The 19,845-nt window shown below is 46.3% G+C and overlaps 1 protein-coding gene across 1 annotated transcript in view; it reads left to right on the plus strand.

The window, feature by feature from the left end:
- VPS35L (VPS35 endosomal protein sorting factor like) overlaps positions 1-19,845 on the plus strand; it is a 117,748-nt gene that overhangs the window by 88,946 nt on the left and 8,957 nt on the right. Inside the window, exons 27-28 of the mRNA XM_014796339.2 lie at positions 5,333-5,472; positions 13,755-13,920. Of these exons, the coding sequence (XP_014651825.1) occupies positions 5,333-5,472; positions 13,755-13,920 (306 nt within the window). The remainder of the gene's footprint in view (positions 1-5,332; positions 5,473-13,754; positions 13,921-19,845) is intronic.

A 19,845-nucleotide genomic window follows, 5' to 3' on the forward strand; every position in this document is an offset into this window, starting at 1 on the left:
ACTACACACACCCCCCAAAAAAACTGGAAGAAAAAAGCAAATGGACCAGATTCCACTTTGTAGCTATGAAAAAGAATGACAATGTGTTTTATGTGCAGTGATGGAATGATCTCCCAGACAAGTTGTTAGGTGGGGGCTGGGGATTGCAATGGTGTCTATTGTATGTTAACTGCCTGTAAAAAGAAAGAAGGAAAAAAGTAAAGGAAAAGTGTATGTGCTTCTATACCCTTAGAAGCACACCCAGGCGGCAGATAATATTCTTTGCCTCTGGGAAGGGGAACGGGGTGGCTGGGAACAGGAGTGGGGAGCGTTACCTTTGGAATTTTGAATCATGTAACTCTATTACCTATTTAAAGATAAATTTTTTTTAAAGTTAAATTTATAAGTCTGTATCTTGGATGATGTGGTTCAGTACATTTAAGGTGGGGTTTGGGAACCTATTTACACATTTTAAATAACAGCTTTATTGAGATATGATTGAATGATTCATGTACAATAAAATCCATCCTTTTAAAGTGTATAATTTAGTGTTTTTTAGTATATTCATGGAGTTGTGTGACCATCGTCGTTAATTCCAGAACATTTTCATCACCGTAAAAGGAAACCTCGAACCCATTAACCAGTAACACCCCATCCCCCTCCCCCAAGTTCCTGGCAACCACCCGTCTACTTTTTGTTTCTATGGATTTGCCTATTCTGGTTATTTCATATAAATGCATTCTTACTAATTTATGACTGGTTCATTTAGCGTAATGATTTCAAGGTTCATCCATGTTGTAGCATGTATGTATGTATGTATGTAAATATGTCGCATCCACATAGAATTGGAGGAACTGCCAGACTATTTTGCAAAGTGGCTGTACCGTGTTACGTCCCCATCAGCAATGTTTGGGGGCCTGGGAACCTGTATTTTTAGCAAGGCTCTTGATGATTCTTATGATAAAGCAATTTTGGAAAACACCGACTCCGAGACTACCACGGTCCCTCTTACTGTGAATACAGGACAGTGCTGTGTTTGCCCTCCGCTCACTACCTGGCAGTGCTGAAGGACATACTGATCACTGTGCAGAAAGCAGCCATAGATTGCTGCTCTAAAGACAAATCACCGCCCCAAGGAGAAGGATCGCAAATAGAATGAATTCTGGGATGGGGTTAGCCTGGCCTGAGTGGTTTATTTGTTTTCATTTTTTTTTTTTTTGGAAGATGGGATATTTGAAAGAAACCTGATTGTCCCCTGAAACCTCAGAAGATTAGATGGAGGAAGGCACAGCGTAGGGAAGCTGCTGCTTATACATGCTTTTTCCTTCCCCCAGTGGGACGAGGATAATGAATTGGAATCTGAGTTCTCTCTTCTCTGTAGCCTTTTTGTTTTTTGCTGAGGAAGATTGGCCCTGAGCTAACATCTGTTGCCAGTCTTCCTCTTTTTGCTTGAGGAAGATTCGCCCTGAACTAACATCTGTGCCAACTTCCTCTATTTTGTATGTGGGTCGCCGCCACAGCGAGGCCACCAATGAGTGGTGTAGATCCACACTCCGGAACTGAACCCAGGCCACTGAAGTGGAGTGTGCCGAACTTAACTACTAGGCCACAGGGCTGGCCTCCCCTCTGTAGTCTTTTTTAAGAAACACATCTAACCCATTTTACCTTGAATTGTCTCTGTGGCTTTTAATAGCCACGAAATAAAGTGTTATATGATATTGACATGATTATTTGGAACTCGGTGAGGAAAAACTGTTTTCATATACAGTGCTAATTACTAAGACAAAATTGAGAAGTCTCCCAGACAAGATTTTTTATATGGGGCAAGTCTTCTGAGGATAGAAATAAAAATCTGCTTTGGAACCCTCTGGAACACTGCCTGCCCCAGCCCTTAAATAAGTTTCTTTGCGCTCCCTCCTTTGGAATGGGAACTGAGTGGGGCGGCTGTGAGGAGCAGGGCTCCCAGCACAAGGCTGCTCCCTCTTTAATGAGGCATAATAGCAGGCACTTTTCTTGGGGCCACTTGGTAACAAACACATAAATAGAATAAACAATTGGTCTTTCAAGTTGTTCTGAGCAGAACTTGAGTTTCCACTGAGAGAAGCTCTTCACCTTGTTTCATCACGGACTTAATGTTTCCACTGGAAAGCAATGCCTATGGAGCCGTGGGGACAGGGGGCCTTTCCTGCAGAAGGAAGACAGCCAGACTGGTGAGTCCAGGCCTGCCTGTGCTCTAAGGAGGTCCTGTCAGGGTAGGTTCAGCTGTGTTTCCTTTTTTTGTATTGTGGTTAGTTATTCATAACGTAAAATTTACCATTGTAAACTTTTTTTTTTTTTTGGTGAGGAAGATTGGCCCTGAGCTAACATCTGTTGCCAATCTTCCTCTTTTTGCTGAGAAAGATTGACTCTGAGCTAACATCTGTGCCCATCTTCCTCTATTTTGTATGTGGGATGCCACCACAGCATGGCTTGATGAGTGGTACATTGGTCCCCACCTGGGATTCAAACCTGCAAACCCTGGGCCACCGAAGCAGAGCATGTAAACTTAACCACTATGCCACCGACTGGCCCCTACCATTGTAACATTTTTAGGAGTACAATTCAATGGCTTTTAGTATATTCACAATGCTGTGCGACCATCACCACTATCCATTTCGAGAACTTTTTCATTATCCCAGACTAAATGAAACTCTGTACCCATTAAACAGTAACTCTCTGTTCCCAGCTCCCCATTCTACTTTCTGTCTCTATAAATTTGACTATTCTAAGTACCTCATGTAAGTGGAATCATACAGTGTTTGTCCTTTTGTCTGACCTATTTCACTTAACGTAATGTTTTCAAGGTTCATCCATGTTGTAGCAGGTATCAGAATTTCATTCTTTTTTAAGGCTGGATAATATTCCCTTGTATGTGTGGTCCACATTTTGCTTATCCATTCATCTGTTGATGGACACTAGGGTTGTTTCCACCTTTTGGCTCTTGTGAGTAATGCTGTTATGAATATTTGCGGGCAAGTTATCTGAGTCCCTGTTTTCAGTTCTTTTGGGTATACACCTAAAAGTGGAATTGCTGGGTCAGATGATAACTCTATGTTTAACTTTTTGTGTGTGTGTGAGGAAGATTGGCCCTGAGCTAACATCTGTGCCCGTCTTCCTCTATTTTGTATATGGGACACCACCACAGCATGGCTTGATGAGTGGTGTAGGTCTGCGTCCAGGATGTGAACCTGTGAACCCCAGCCGCAGAAGCAGAGCTTGTGCGCTTAACCACTGCGGCACCAGGCCGGCCCCGGAGCATCTTTTCATAGGCTTTTTGACCATTTGTGTATTTTCTTTGGAGAAGTGTCTATTCAGGTCCTTTGCCTATTTTTTAATCGGGTTACTTTTCTTTTGTTGTTGTAGAATTTCTTTGTATATTTAGGTTATAAACCCCTTATCAGAGCTATGATTTGCAGTTTGTTTCTTTTTGAAAAACACGAATCCAATTGTGTGGCTCAGTGTGGGTGATGGCCTTTAAATTCTGCTCAGCTCTATCTTTTACCATCCTGGGCTGCTTTAACCTGGCGGCTCAACTTTTTGAGCTCGTTTCCTCACCTGGGCATGGAAACAATGGGTACTTTTCCCAGATGACTGCATGAGGACTAAGAATATAAACTACTTTAAGACATCTTAAGTTCCCCTGAATAGTGCCGTTTACTACTGTCTGTAGGCCGAGACAGAAGACCCTGCAGCTTCTGACTCTTTCTGGAAAATTTATCTACCAGAGCCAATATCAAGTGTCTTTTCCCAGAGCCCCTATATTTAATCTCGTTCTGCCCAACAAGGTGGGGATCAGCTGCTCCATGTCCCCCTAGACCAGAGTACACAACAGACTCCCAGTACACAGGTGTTAATTAGTGGTCTCATCACCACACTTAGCTTGTCAACTGTTGTCCCCACTCTTTCCCCTTGTGCCCATAATGCCAGGAGAGTGCCTGTTCACAGTTGGTGCTTAATAAATTTGCCTAGGTGAATGTGGTAAGGGTGTGAGTGCAGGATTCGAGAGACAGCCTGGGAAGGAAGCTTCTGGAGCAGAGGTAACTTTATGTGGAAAGCTCTGAGAGCAGTGTCTTTCCAGAACCTGTTTCTTTTTCCTTTGAAGAAGGAAGAGAAGGCGAAAAACTGCTCCCCAACTGTAGACACATCTTCTTCTCATTCTGCGCAGGCCTTGTTCCCGGGAGGGTGGGCGTGCGTTGTGTTTGCCCCTCTGGGTGCTGGATGGGTTCTGGTTTCAATTCAGGATGCTGTAGCCAGCACAGTGTTCTCTCTGCATCACTGGAAGTCGTTTCGGAGTGGCAGTGTATTTGGACCGTGCAAGCGTTTGATCTTGTCGGGTAGTTTAAAATTTCCCTGTCGGGTCAGTGTTTTGTCTGTTTCGGCCTTGAGGCTTTTTCTCATGGTTAATACTTGGCCGGTTTTAGAAAGAACCCTCTCCCTCTCCCTCTCTCCCCAACTCCAGTCCTTCCCCCTCTCTCCCCATCCCTTCCTCCCTGTCTTCTGTCCTCCCATCGCTTGCTCTCTCTCACTCCCATCTCGCTCTTTTTCTAACCCTCCTCCTCTCTCTCTCCCCCCCTCTCCCCTTCCTTCCTTTCTCTCACCCTTTGAAGTCTTCTTGTTTTGCAGACTGCTTCATATTTCTTAAACTATCTTCATTTCCCAAATGATTCTCTGGAACTCTTACCCAATCAGAAGTCTGAAGCTGTGTGTGTGCGTGTGCACGCATTCCTTCAGACCTTTCCGTTGTCATTTCCTAACAGATACGGTGTGCACTAGAGTAGACTCAGACCAGAGTTTGAGCGCGGGCCCCACCGCCAATGCTGGCGCCTCCTGCATCCGCAGGACACTGTTGTGGGACCAGTTACTTCTCTTTCTGCACCTTATTTCCCGTCTGTGCAGAGGGCCGGATGACAGCACTTCCCTCTTGTGGGGCAGTGGAGGGTTCATGAACCAGTCCAGGTGGAGCCCTCAGCCCAGGTGCCTGTGATTTCCAGGCTTGCTGAAAAAATTGGCAGCCTGCTTTTCTTACTTATCTAAAGCCAGTTTGACTGAGATTCTGTGACTGAATTACTCAAAGAAGGAAGGAGGGAAAGAGGGAGAGATGGGAGGCAACAGCAGTGCCCTGTCAACCGAACGTTCCACCAGGTCGATTACGGTGTGCAGAAACCCCCTTCTAGGACTGCCTGCCGTATTGGGCCCTCAGCGGGGCCTGACCTCCATGTAACTCTCAGGGCCAGCCTCCAGGCCATGTGAAGAAGAGAGCACACCCTGAATTTGTTCAGAGTTCTCATACACGGACTTTTCTTCTGTCTTGCAGCTGATGCCTTTTTCAAAGCTGCTATAAGCCTCGTTCCAGAAGTTCCAAAGATGATTAATATTGACGGAAAGATGCGGCCATCGGAATCGTTCCTTCTGGAATTCCTCTGCAATTTCTTTTCTACTTTATTAATAGTTCCGGTACGTTTCCCCAGAAGAGCTGTTGGTGATGTCTTTCTTTGACCTGCCTTATGTACATTCTTAGCCCTAAAACTGTAGGGATGTTCTGTCTATATCTGTGTGTTGGTTTTCTGGTCAGATGTTTGAATTGCTCTGTGTCTAGGGTGTATTAGTTAAGGCTCTCTATATGGCCACAGGGGTGTCACTTAGCGGTTAAGGGCTTAGGCCTCCGGACCAAGATGCCAATGGTGGAATCCCAGCACCCCCTCCTCCCAGCTCGGGCAATGATGTAACATCAGTGGGCTGCAGTTTCCTCATCTATAAAATGGGAATAATAATAGTGTCCACATCTCTGGGTTGCTGTGAGGACTAAGTGAGTGAATATACATGCATGGTTAGAACAGTGCCTTGGCACATGGTAAGCACTAAAAAAGGTGATGGTGATCTTCTTTTGCTGGCAAGTACTAGAAACCAAAACAAGGTCGCAGAGGTCAAAGGGGACATTGTTGGAAGGATGCTGGGGTTTTTCACGGAATGTAAGAGGTGAACAGTCAGGCTGGGGCTGGATGGAGTCAAGGCCACTCCCAGGACCCAGCACTAGGACCCTCACCCTAGCAGGGGTTCTTAACCTGGGGTCCACCTACTCCCTGGGGTCTGGCAAGGTGACCATAGCTTTAAATGAGAAAAAAAATGACACCTTTGTTTTTACCAACCTAAGTGAAATTTAGCTTTTTGTTGCATTATGAATTACAGGCAGCAGGCCACAGTAGTTGTCAGATAGCTGGGACTTTGTCATCGAAAGAAAAAAACAATATCACATTTCAGGTGGGAAATATATTTCAGAAGATTGTTTACCTGCTTCCTTCCTTAAAAAGCACAGTAATTATTAGGCCCATCACTAGGTCTGTTATTTAAAAGTATTCACCAAGAATTAATAGATTATGGTATAACCAATACATTGAGAAACTATTTTGACAACTATATTTTAGCATAATTGGTTTCCTTTGTAGTCTTATGTATTTTTCTGCATTAAAGATAGTATTGTGAGTTGTCCATAGGCTTCACCAGACTACGACAGGGTCCAGGCACAAAACGGGTTGGCTCCTAGTGGAGCCACATGTGTGCAGGAATCAGAGATACTGTTAAAATACGGATTCTTGGGCCCCTCTCCCAGAGAGTCTCACTCAGTAGGTTGGGATTGGCCCGTGAACCAGCATTTTTGAGAAAGCTCCCTCAGCGATTCAGGTGTAAGTGGTCCTAGGACCACACTTTGGGAAACATCCCTCTGGATCCAGGCCATGAAAGTGACTCAGCTCCCATGGGTACGGGTTCCTTTCTGGGGTGATGAAAATATTCTGAAATTGATTGTGGTGATGATTGCCCAACTCTGCGAATATACTAACAACCATCGAATTGTGCATTTTAAATGGGTGAATTGTTGCGTGTGTGAATTATATCTCAGTGAAGCTGAGAAGACAGAATGTAACTGAGCTCCCAGCTCTCCATTTCAGATCCCAAGTTCTCCAGAGAGAAGATCAGTGGTTAGGAGGCCGGGCTTGACGCTTGACTTTCATATTTTCAAACCCCCTTCTTAGTACTTTATAATCCGTTTCCCTCTTTTTTGGATGGTCTAGTTATTTGTCAAGTGAAGGGACCTCATGAGGAAGTTGATCGGTGCCACTGATCGTTGATTAATTGGGATACGTTTGCCTTCTGCATGTGGGGTAGGTTTTAACATTTTCTTCATGTTAAAATCATTGGAGCCTTGAGGAACAGCCTTGTGCTTGGACTCAGAAACTTGCGTTCTTGTGGCTTTGGGAAAGTTTTGTAACCCCTCAGAGCCTCCGTTGCCACCTTCCTAAAATGTCATCAAAATGCCCACTTTGCAGGGCTGCTGTGAGGCTTGAATGAAATGAACCCGGGCCGGCCCTGTGGCTTAGCGGTTAAGTGCGCGCGCTCCGTTGCTGGCGGCCCGGGTTCAGATCCCAGGCGCGCACCGACGCACTGCTTCTCCAGCCATGCTGAGGCTGCGTCCCACATACAGCAACTAGAAGGATGTGCAACTATGACATACAACTATCTACTGGGGCTTTGGGGGGAAAAAATAAATAAATAGAAAATTAAAAAAAAAAAAGAAATGAAGCAGAAGCTCTGCCCCTGGGGTTACAAACTGATGAGCCGTGAGTGGATTCCAGCCTGTAGACATGCTTGTTGGCCATGTAACGATGGAAAACATTTGGAATGAATTATCCAAATTCAAAAATTGGTAGATCACAGAAAAACCCAGATTTTCAGTTCCTCTTGAAAAATCAGGTCTTGCCATGTGGGGCCTGCTTTCCCTAACCTGGCCAATTGGCTGCCACTGGAGAGCAGCTGTCCTGTTCTGGGAGGGCGAGTGCACTCTCTCCAGTTTGTCTGGGCCCCTCCAGACCCATTAAACTCCTGTCTTTTGCCTGCCTGGCCCCTTAGGCAGTCATGGGAATGCTCTCTGGTCTCAACAGATTTTATCACTCCTGGTATCAGCGCTCCTGCGTTTGCTAGGATTTACTGCCGACAATGAGATGATTTAGAGCTCCAGTTCACGGCTTCTTACTAGGTGCCCTGTGCTGTGCTGCAGCCCTTTGTCAACATTCAGTCTCTAGGAGTCCTCCCCAAAGCCCTACAAAGTAGGGGTCCTTGCACTGCTCCACTTAAGAAAACCTAGAGCTACGAGGCCACGCAGCCTGCCCGAGGTCGCACAGCTCATAAGCAGCAGAGCTGGGATTTGAAGCCAGGTCTGTGCTAGTCCAGAGCCTGTCGGGCACCATCAGAGGCTTGAAACGTTTGCAGTGCGCTTCACTTGCTCAAGGTCCTTGAGCCTTAACAGCCCTGCATCCCTCCTGTGGGAGGCAGCATTAGCAACCGCCAGCTGGCTTTGCGGCTGCCGGAAGATGTTGAGCCTGCCTAGCCAAGGCTGAGTGCCCCCTGAGCTCCGGGGCCGTGGGATGGGCCACCCGGGAGCCATGTCTGCTGTGAGTAGGTTTAGCACTCACACGACTCCCATGTCCCACTTTTACCCGGTTCAAATTGTTTTTCCTGTCACAGCTTCTATTTTTTATTTTTTAAATTTGATTTTATTGTTGTAAGAACATTTAACATGAGATCTGCTCTCTTAACGCATTTTTTGTGTGTGTGTGAGGAATATTAGCCCTGAGCCAATCCTCCTCTTTTTGCTGAGGACGATCGGCCCTGGGCTAACATCTGTGCCCATCTTCCTCTGCTTTATATGGGACGCCACCACAGCGTGGCTTGACAAACGGTGCATAGGTCCGTGCCTGGGATCTGAACCCATGAACCCTGGCCTGCCGAAGCGGAGCACGTGAACTTAACCACTACACCACTGGCCTGGCCTTCTTAACACATTTTTAAGTGTACTGTACAGTATTGTTGACTGTAGGCCCAGTGTTGTACAGCAGATCTCTAGAGCTTATCTGTCTTGCTTAATTGAAACTTAGAGGTCATTGGTTAGTAACTCCCCATTTCTTCCTCCCCCCAGCCTCTGAAAACCACCATTCTACTCTGCGATTCTATGAATATGACTATTTTAGATGCCTCATATAAATGGAATCTTACAGTATGTGTCTTTTTGTGACTGGCTCATTTCACTTAGCCTAATGTCCTCAAGATTCATACATGTTGTCATATATGACAGAATTTCCTTTTTTGAGGCTGACTGGTATTCCATTGTATGTATATACCACATTTTCTTTATGTATTCGTCTATCGGTGGACATTTAGGTTACTCCACATCTTGGCTATTATGAATAGTGCTATAATGGGAGTACTAATATCTCTTTGAGATCTTGATTTCAAATATTTTGGATAAATACCCAGAAGTGGGCATTGCTGGATCGTATGGTAGTTCTATTTTTAATTTTTTGAGGTAGCTCCATACTGTTTTCCATAGCAGCTGTACCATTTTGTGTTCCCACTAACAGTGTGAAAGGCTTTTAAAGGATGGGTTTGAAAAGCTTTGATTCATTTTATTTGTTTAGAAAAAAACTGAAGCCATTTTGGACCAAATAAAATACCTGGCCTGCTTTGCTCGTCCTTAGAAATGCAGAAATAAACATTCCCCAGGGACAGCCCATTCTCCTCAGCAAGCAGCGCCACTCATGGAGCATTTTGGAGCATTCTGGAACATTCTGCTCTGGTGTTAGTAGCGATCAGCCTCTTGGTAGACTGCAGGACGGTCTTCTCTATGTAATTGAACTAATACATTTCCTTTAACATTTGGTGGGACGAGTAAAGGAGAATTCATGGCACAAGTTCAGTGTTACTGCTTCAGAGGCCTAATTTTGATTCACTTGAAATTTGTAGACAGCGGAAGTGTTATCCCCATCAGTTTTCTGGCTCTAATCACCTGGGACGTGGCAGGGAAATGTCTTTTCTCCTTCTTACCCTCATGAAGGGGTCTGACCGCAAGCCTAACAAGATGTGCAGGTGCTAAGCTTCATTCATTCCATCTGTTTCACAAATATTTGTTGACCTGGGAATTGAGGAGTGAACAAGAGAAGCGTGTCCTCCCACTCCAGTGACAGATGCTAAACAGATAAACTCACCCTGAACTACAGTTGTGTAAAGTGCCATAAAAATCTACAGGGACTGCTGAGAGCCAAATTTGAAGGGAAGTGGATCAGGGAAGTTCCCAGAGAAAGTACCACTGGAACTGAGATCTGAAGGAAGACTAGTACTTAGAACTAAGTGCAGAGGGGGAAGGAGAGGGCATTCTGGGCAGAGGGAATGACGTGGGGGAAGGCCTTGGCGGGGGAGGGGCCCTGTGCATTGGAGGGACAGCGCCTGGGGAGGCTAAAGGGATGCCAGGGGCTTAAGCTCATGAGACACGGGCGGGCTCCCGCAGGGCCAGGTAGCTCCACAGACAGTAAGCTCGAATGTCCATGGTGATCTGTCTCCTCCCTCCCACCCCCTCCATGTCGCCTAGTCCCCCCTCTTTCCTTTCCTGCTTTTCCTCCCAGCTCCCCTGTGTTCTGACTCCTTTTCTAAAGGACTTATTATTTGTTTAACCAACACTTACATACCTCTTAGAGTGAGCCAGCCAGCAGTTCACAAACATTCACTCCAAACAAGCCTATTATTATCCTCATTTCACAGAAGCAGACCCTGGCACAGAGAGGTGAAGTGACGCGCTCAGGGTCACCAGCTAGTAAGTGGACAGACAGAATTCAAAGCCAGGATGTCTGTGCTCAGTGCTGTCTTCGCTGCCTCTCATCTTAGCTCTCCTGGGAAGTTAGTCATTTCTAGGATATTCCTTCTCCTCCCAAGGAGTGACATTTAATAGAAAGATTTCCACAGACCAGGGACCCAAAGGGATCTTGTGAATAGTAGACGCCAGGCCCACTGTCCGCCCGGGCGGGGGAGGTTAGAGTCCCTCCCGGGTGCGCCGTGGGGGCCGCCTCATAAGCATCCATTTGCCCTGTCAGAGAGGCAGCCCTGGCAGGGACACCAGGGGGAACCTTTTCCCACTCGATTACCAGCTGAATCCAGGACCTTTTTTTCCCTTGTTTTTAAAAAATCCTGTGTTTGCCTTGCTTCAGGTGCTGGCACTAAGCCATCAGAGTACAATTTTTTTTTAAAATGTTACAGCCACTGAAGCATAGATATCATGTGGAAAATTTTTTCCTGTACAGAAGGCTGGATAGAATCTCTCGTCTCTTCAGTTATGAGCAAAAACTCAGGGAAATGGCTTACTACAAACCTTTATGTCTCCATTACCCCTTCTTCCACCTTTTTGGAGGTGTGTCGAATGGTCTCCCACAATATTTACGGCATTTGTGTTGAAATTAAGTTACGGGAACACTCGGATTGTTGTCTCTCCCAGGTAGATCCTGAAATAAAAAATATTTTTGAACATCCCCATATCAGAACGAAATAGCCTAGTTAGACACAGCTGTTATCAAAGAAAGGCAGTAGTAAGCTGCCAGCTGAGACTCAGTCTGTACATGGAAGGCAGACGCGGCGTGGGCAGTTTTGATGTGTACAGTGTGAGCATTAAGACTTGAGCATCACGTGTCCTCTTCCTTGCTGATATCATAACAGCAATTCCTGGGCATGTTAACAGCTGTACAAAACATCGCACACCCCTCCACCCCCATTCTCACCCACTGGAGGGATTACTGCTGTATATAAGCATGTTGGGTTGGGTGGCTGTTAATTCCCACCCACCTTGCTTATAATGCTTCTCAGACTCCGTGCGTGTATTCAGAATAGTTGACTCCATGTACACCTTTCCCCGGTTAGCCAGCTCCATAAAGTCAGAGGCGCGCCTAACTCATCAGCAGAGAGGCAGTATAAATAGAGTATGAATAGTTAGGAATGTCTGCTCTGGAGCCAGCCTGCCGGGGCTCAAACCCTGGTTCCTCCATGTACCAGCAGTGTGATGTCAGCTCACTTAGCTCTCTGTGGCTCATTTCCCATCTGTGAAGTGGGGTTCAGGGGTGGATAATAGTATCTTCCTGGAACATAGACGAGCTCTGGTAGCTCCGATAGCTTCCAGAAAAGTTGGCTGCTGTTACTTGTTTTGTAGCCACCTCAGTCCCTGGCACATAGCAAGTTTCAAAAGATGTAACCCATTTGGCATTATTTACCAGGTGCCTGCCATGTGGCCAGCTCTGTCCCAGAAAGGGGCAGGGACGGGCACTGTTGCAGTGTGTTCCCCGGGCAGTGCTGGCAGTGTAGTGTTGGCAAACATGACAGAGAAAGTACCTGTCCTCCCGGAGGTTATAGGCAAGGGTGAAAAAGAGAGAGAACAGATAAACCAAGAGAGATTGTTGGGTGGTTCTCTGAGGGAATAAATAAAATCGCTTCAGAAGGTGAGAACGGCTCCGAAACAATAAGACGGGATGATTTGTGATAAAGAGAAACTGGGGGAGGGGTGGGGGGCCCTGGAGGGCAGGTCAGGGAAGCCTTGTGGGGGAGCCAACATGTAGATGAGATCTGGAGGCTGTCAAGGAGCCAGTCTGGCCAAGTCTTGCAGATGAAGATTCCAGTCAGAGGGAACAGTAGGGCCAGGAGGCCAGAACATTCTTGGCACGTGAGCTGCCCCCCGGAGCATCCTCTCCCTTCCATCTGATCTGTGTGGGAGACAGGCCTCTGGGGACTGCCTCACCTGGGTTTGCTTCCTTCTGGCTTCCAGCTAGTTCAGCCGGCGTGAGGTACCGATGGCGGATTGGAGGGCAGGAGGAGAGCGAGGGTGGGGTAGTTACCCCCCACGATCGCGGGGCCATGGTTTGGCATGGCTTTGTTCCTCCCCCCAAGGCCACAGCTCCTCCAGCTGCTGGTCTTGCACGTTCCAGTAACGCCGCTCCCACTGTGTGCTGTCAGCCCGATGGTGGTGACAGCTTCCCTCTGTCGCCAGGCCCTGGGTGCCTCACCCTTCCTCGCTAGGTCCCTTCACCCTGCGCACGTGTTTATAAATAATACTTCATTAAACCATCCTCATTTAACCATGTGAGAGTGCCCTTTGTCCTGCCAGGACCGTGAGCGGTCCAGCTGGTCCCGGGAGCTGTAAAGGTGTGGCTAGAGTGAGTGAGGGCAAGGTGCACAGGACAGGTAGGTGAGGCAGCGGGGCAGGAGGTGGGCATTTATCCACAGTGGGGGGAGACGTCTTTGCAGAGGGTTAAGCAGGGAGCCACATGATCCCATATACCTTTTTGGAACGGAATCAAAGCCGCTGACTAGTTTGCATCCCAGCATTCTTTTTCTATTCAGTTTAGCATCTGAGAAACACTGTTGTAAACAAACTCTGTCTCTTGGGTTTTTCCTCCCCCAAGAGAGCGTCCTCAATTTAGCAGTTAATATTGTGGAACGCCCTAAAGAGTGAGGCTGTATTTAAAGTCGGTGCCTTTGGTGGTGACAGTGATCGTGTGGGGGCTTACTCGAGGTAGGTGGCTTCTACCGTTCCATCTGCTACGAGACCCGTAATCTTGCTTTTGTAGTTTGAGGAACAGGACTTTTTACTGCTATGCGTGTAAAAACAAGATTGTAATTTTGGAAACAGGCCATTAAGCTGACAGGTAACTTTGCTTTATCATCCCTCAGACCCAAAAAGGGATGGTCTCAAAGCTCGTCTGTGTGCTGATTAGTGGGATTACTCACGGTTAGTCATTTTTCTCTGTGCGTTTAACCGTAGCTGGCACTTTAATTTCCCTACAGCCATAGAGGGAGGGACCTGGGTTGCTGTCTTGATATGTTTTTTCTCCTGCTTCATGTCTAGGATTATTTATCCTTTTTTGGTTCTCCACCAGGATCATCCTGAACATGGGGTCCTGTTTCTTGTTCGAGAGCTTCTCAACGTGATCCAGGACTACACCTGGGAGGACAGCAGTGATGATAAAATCCGCCTCTACACCTGCGTCCTGCACCTGCTGTCTGCCATGAGCCAGGAGACCTATCTCTACCACATAGACAAAGGTAGCAGGGTCCCCCTCACAGACCGCACGGTGCCTGAATCTCATGGAAGTCAAACGAGGTTTATTCCTTTCTCTTTGATTTAAACCCTCTTATGTTTTACTACCATGAACTTCTGGTCCAGGGTCTCGCTGAATTTTCCAGTGTAAACATTACCTGGGGCAGCTCTTCAGAATACAGATTCCTGAGCCCCATCCTGCTCAATCCTTCTCAGTTAGAATCCCCAGGAAGAGCCCGGAGAATGTATGTCTTTAACTAGCATCCAAGGTCATTTTGACCATCAGACGAGCTCGGAGAAGCTCTTTTGGATGGGTGCTCTCTTTGGTGTGCTACAGAATAACCTAGAAAGATGGTGAAATATACTCGTGCATGGGCTTCACCCCAGGCCTGTTCCTACGCGCAGGTGGGACCCTGGCCTGGGTCTTTTTCCCTGGTTCTCAGGTGATGCTGAGGCTCGTGAGCCCTTAGATCAGGGGCTCGGGAGGAAGGACATGGCCTTGTTCCCCCGCGTCCCACCAGCCATTTTGAATTTGCTGCTGCGAGTTTGGGAGCAGCCTCCTCGTGTCCTGTAGGTAACATGGGACAGTCCCCATTCCAGACCTCTCCCCACTGAGCCTAAGCATCCCCCTGCATGTCACACCCTCAGTTCCAATTTTTGATTTCCAAAAAATGGCCCTATTGTTAAAAGTGCTTTGGCCAGTAATCGTATACTTTAGGGTTTAAGCAACGCTCTCTACACTTGGAAATTTCAGGGAACAAATCTGCAGTGCCAAGAGGTGACCTTCTGTCATAACTCTCAGAGGCTTTCCCTAGCTGGCCTTTGGGGGCTGATGGTAAAGATGTACCTTAGGGAGGCTGGTTGATATTGAGGATGATAGCTCCCATGATCTGAGCTCCTCCTGCGTGCCAGGGGCTGCACCAGACTCTGCGGGCCTCCTTCTCCTTTAATCCTTACAGCATCGCGACGAGGACAGGCATTCGTGTCCCCACGTTACCCACAAGGGAGACTCAAAAAGACAACGGGGTTTACCAACCACATGGTTTCAAGGGCTCACGGCCAGTTAGCGATGGAAGTGGAATTCACACTCGGAACTGTAGGACATACGTTATGTTGCCTCCTTGATTACAAAATAACAATGTTTTAATTAAAGCATAACCTATTACATACAGACAGTAAACTGTAAAGCGCAGTGACTGATCACAAAGGGGACACACCCAGGTAACTACCACCCAGAAAAGAAATCAAACATCACTGGTTCCCCAGAAGTCCCTTGTGTGCCCACTTCCAGTCAGCACCACCACTTTCCCCTCTAAAGGTCCCCCACGCGCCTGACTTCTAGCATTTAGTTTGCCAATTTAGTTTAGCAAATTAGTTTGCCAGTATTTTATCTTTAGGTCGCTGGACTCATTTAGCAAGTGTTCTTTGGTATCTGGCTTCTTTCACTCAGTATTATGGTTGGGAGATTTTTCTATGTTGTTGTGTGTAGCTGTGGTTCATCCTTTTGCATTGCTGTATAGTATTCCATTGTGTGACTACACTAGAATTTATTCATTACCTTATGGATGGACATTTGCATGTTTCCAATTCCAGCTCTGGGCTATTATGAGTAGTGCTGCTATGAACGTTCCTGAATATGTAATTCTTCGTGTACATTTCTGTTGGGTATCTGCCTCAGGGTAGAATTGCTGGATTTCATTGGATTTGCTTATGTTTAGCTTTGGTAGATACAGCCTCACTGTTTTCCAAAATGGTTATACCAATTGAACTCCCACCTGGCGTGAATGAGAGTTCCATCTGCCCTTGGTGTGGTCAGTCTTTTTCATTTTGGCTATTCTGATGGGTGTAACTTGCATTTCTCTGATGGCTAATGAGGTTGAGCACCTTTCCCTAAATTTGTTGGCATTCTTATTTCCTCTTTTCTGAAGGGCACATTGAGGGCTCTCAACAGTAGAGAAACCTTTGAGGACCAGACGCCGACGTGGAAGTGGGTCTGTAAACCATAGGCTCTGTCAGAGGAGCAAGCCCTTTCCTCTCACCTGCCGTCTCCTCTCTCATCTCTTCCTCAGGCAGATTCACTTGATCCTCAGTCTACACCATACAGCCAGGGCCGACTGTGGGAGCCAGAGTGCCAGCAGAGGGAGTCCAGCTATGTTTGATCGGTGGGAGACGAGTTTTCTAGCTTTCAGAGATGAAAACAGAAGGATGGGATTTCTGTTCCTTCTTCTTGGCCCAGCTGTGTTTACTCTGGATGCACAATTGTGACCTGCCAGTTGTCTCAGTGGGAGAGAGGCCCAGGGGGCGGCGGGAGGCTCTGCAGCGGCTGGGCTTCCATTTTCCCATCCCTTCTTATTCTAGGCAGCCTTTTAGACGGTGTTCACACGGGTTAGAACTTCTGCAAGACTGGAGTCAAATATTTTGTGCATTTACAAAGGATGCCTTGGCTGCTGTCTTTGCAGATTAATAAGAAGAGAACGTTCTGAAATTACCTGGAGCAGTAAATCCTGTGCTTTCATGCGAGTGTGCGAGAGCGTGTGTGATGTGCAGGGAAGATGTCCCCTACACGGAATGTTGGTTTATTTACTCTGCAGATAGCGTGTATCTGATGGGAAGAGCAAAACCCCGGATGCTCTGGGAAGCCAGCGTAGCCCCTTACTCCTCCACGTCACCTGCCTGGCCCTTGAAACATTCGGGCTTGTGACCCCAGCGCCAGACAGATGCAGGGATCGTGGGCTATTTTTAGTGGCCATTTGCCTGGGCTGTCATTTCTCCCGTCGTGAGCGCCACGTGTGGACTCTCAGGCGCACTCCACTCTCCAGCCTGGCCACCTTCCTCCTAATTCTCAAATTCACCCGCTGCTCCCTCCCTCCGTCACCACCGAGTCTTAGCATGGAGACTCGTTTCCTCCCTGCTGACTCCCTTGTCCACTTCCTCTGGTGAATTCAACCTGTCAGGCTCAGCCTGGATCTCACCAATTCCAGAATTCCATCCCAAGCCTGGATCCCATAACCCCACGTGGGGGTTAGGATCCTGTAACCCCCATACTGCCCCTCCCAACAGTCAGCACACACTACTGCGATGGCCTGTTTGCTCGTCCGTCTCCTGATAGACTGTGAGCTCCGCGAGGGCAGGCACCAGGTTGGTCTTGTTCCCACTGGCTCCCCAGCTCCTAGCCCAGAACCTGGTGCAGAGCAGGCCCTCATCCACTAGGTGCTGTGTGTGAGTGTGTGCATGCGTGCATGCACGCAAGCGAGCAAGTGAGCAGCCTGCTCTGAACACAGCTCGGGCCCCTCCGGTCAGGAAGCCTGCAGCTTGGGTGGTTGGCCACCGGTGGTCCTGACCATGTTTTTCCTCCAGTGCTGAGGCTGATCCAACCGAGAGTAGATTCCAACCCGCAGTGAGACTGGGCGTTCGTGCCGGGAACCGTCCTGGTCCTCAGCAGTAGACGTGAGAAATTCTTTCACCAGCTGCAGGTTGCCGCCTGCAACATCAGGGGGTGGTAAATGGCCGAATCACATTATTCTTTGGCTTTTAAAAGAATAACTGTCATCTTCTGCGTGGTGGATAGCAGTCACGACACAGCAGCCAGAGCCAGAGCTGTCGTAGGAACCCGGGGATGGACCCGGTGGCCCAGGGCTGCTCACTACCAACCTGGTGTCAGAGGAGCAGTTGCAAAGCCAGCAGCTGGCCTGGGAAAGTCTCCCCGGAAGAGTCCGCATAAACGGGCAGTGCAGAGGTGATCAGAGGCGACCTGCGGACAGAGAGGCTGGGGCAAGGAGACCAGCTGTTCTCATTCTCAGGCAGTGTGTCTGCAGCCGGCTTACAGATGTTCAGCCAAGAAAAATTCTGTGTATATATGTCTGTATGTGTGTGTGCTGTAGAGAGAGCTTGCACAGAAGTAGCAAATGGAAACAACTGGTGATTCTAGGTGAGAGTTAGGCAGGTATTCAATGTGCTGTTTTTCCTCCTTTTCTATAGCCTTGACATTTTTCAAAATAAAAAGCTGGGAGAAAAAGAAGAATGAGGAGTTATTATTTTTGAAATACCAACCAGAAATGTATATAAAGCATCCCTGAAATTATCTTATCAGTTAATTACTATATGCTTATACCTGTCCCATTCCCCAAAAAGATTCAAGACAGATTACAGGAAATATGTAAAATAATGAAATATTTTTTAAATTAAAAAAATTGGTAATTAGGAAAGATATGGATATAATATATATGTGTTGTGTGCTACATATGTAGGGGCTCTACTATGTATACTGTTTTGTCACTTTTTTTATTAATATATATTGTAACTATCTTTCAGTAATAGTATATTGTAGCAGTGCTATAGTGGAGTAGATGGTCGTTAACCCCTATAGATCATATGCTTTTATTGTCTTCGTAGTATTTTATTTAATGCTGCACCACAGAGCATTTAGTCAAAACTGCTGATAGACATTTACATTGCTTTTCCTCTCACCATTATAAACAACAGTTTATAATGAACATACATTGAACATATAATGAACATTGTTATTTATAATGAAACGATCAACATCACGCACATGCATCTTTGTGCGTCAGTTGGATTATTTTCTTGGGATAAATCCCTTAGAGTGGTTTTCCCAAGTCAAAGATCTGGACTTCTTTTCTACGAAGACTTTTTTTTTTTTACATTTTTTTGTTGGTAAAATATACATAGTGAAAAAATATGTATAACATACAGTTTACTATTTTAAAATAATTACTTTTAAGTGCACAATTCAGTTTTATCAAGTATATTCACAATGTTATGCAACCATCACCACTATTCGTTTCCAGAATTTTTTCATCATCCCAAACAAACTGTACCCAATAAACAATAACTTCCCATTCTCCCCTCCCTCTAGCCTCTGGTGACCTCTGTTCTACTTTCTGTCTCTATGAATTTGTCTGTTCTTGGTACCTCATAGAAATGGAATCATACAATATTTGTCCTTTGTGTCTGGCATATTTCACTTATCATAATACTTTAAAGGTTCATCCCTGTTGTAACATGTATCAGAATTTCATTCTTTTTCATGACTGAATAATATTCCATTGTGTAGATATACCACATTTTGTTTATCCATTCATCTGTCAATGGACACTTGGGTTGTTTCCACCTTTTGGCTATTGTGAATAATGCTGCTGTGAACATTCTTATACAAGTGTCTGTTTGAGTCTCTGCTTTCAATTCCTTTGGGCATATACCTATATTGGAATTGCTGCATCATATGGTAGTTGTATATTTAACTTTTCGGGGAACCACCAAACTTTTCCACAGCAGCTGCACCATTTTATATTCCCACCAACAGTGCACAAGGATTCCAATTTCACCACATGTTCATCGACACTTCTTGTTTTCCCTTTTTTTTTAATAATAGCCATCCTAATGGGTGTGAAGTCATACTAAACATTTTTTAGGCTTTTCTTACCTATTTCTACACTATGAGATTCCCACCAATAGTTTTCCCAGACCTACATCAGAACCACATATTATCATTCTTTCTCACCTTTGTGAATCTGATAGGTGATTTAAAAAGAAAGTTCTGTGGTTTTAGTTTTCTGTTCTTTGATTATTAGTGAAGTCAAACTTTTTCTTTTTCATAAAATTATAGGCCAGACAAACGTATTTCTGATGCATTGATATTGATGTATTTGCCAGTTTTCCTACTAGTGACCCTGATAGGAAGTCACTTTCTTAGAAGCTCAGAGCCATCCCTGCACGTTGTGCCTTGGCTTTTCTTGTCTTCGTGGCCATTGTCTGTGGAACATGATCCCCTGGTTCGGTAGCTTGTCGCCAATGGTGTGATGAGTATTTCTATGCAGACACTGATGGACAGCTTGTGACTTTCACCACGATGGGGCTGTGCAGTGTGGCTCTCACTCTAGGGCTCACTCGTCTGCACGCTAAACCACATG

This window comes from Ceratotherium simum, chromosome 26, assembly GCF_057802395.1.
Source record: "Ceratotherium simum simum isolate JZ-2026a chromosome 26, ASM5780239v1, whole genome shotgun sequence".
Taxonomy (NCBI): domain Eukaryota; kingdom Metazoa; phylum Chordata; class Mammalia; order Perissodactyla; family Rhinocerotidae; genus Ceratotherium; species Ceratotherium simum.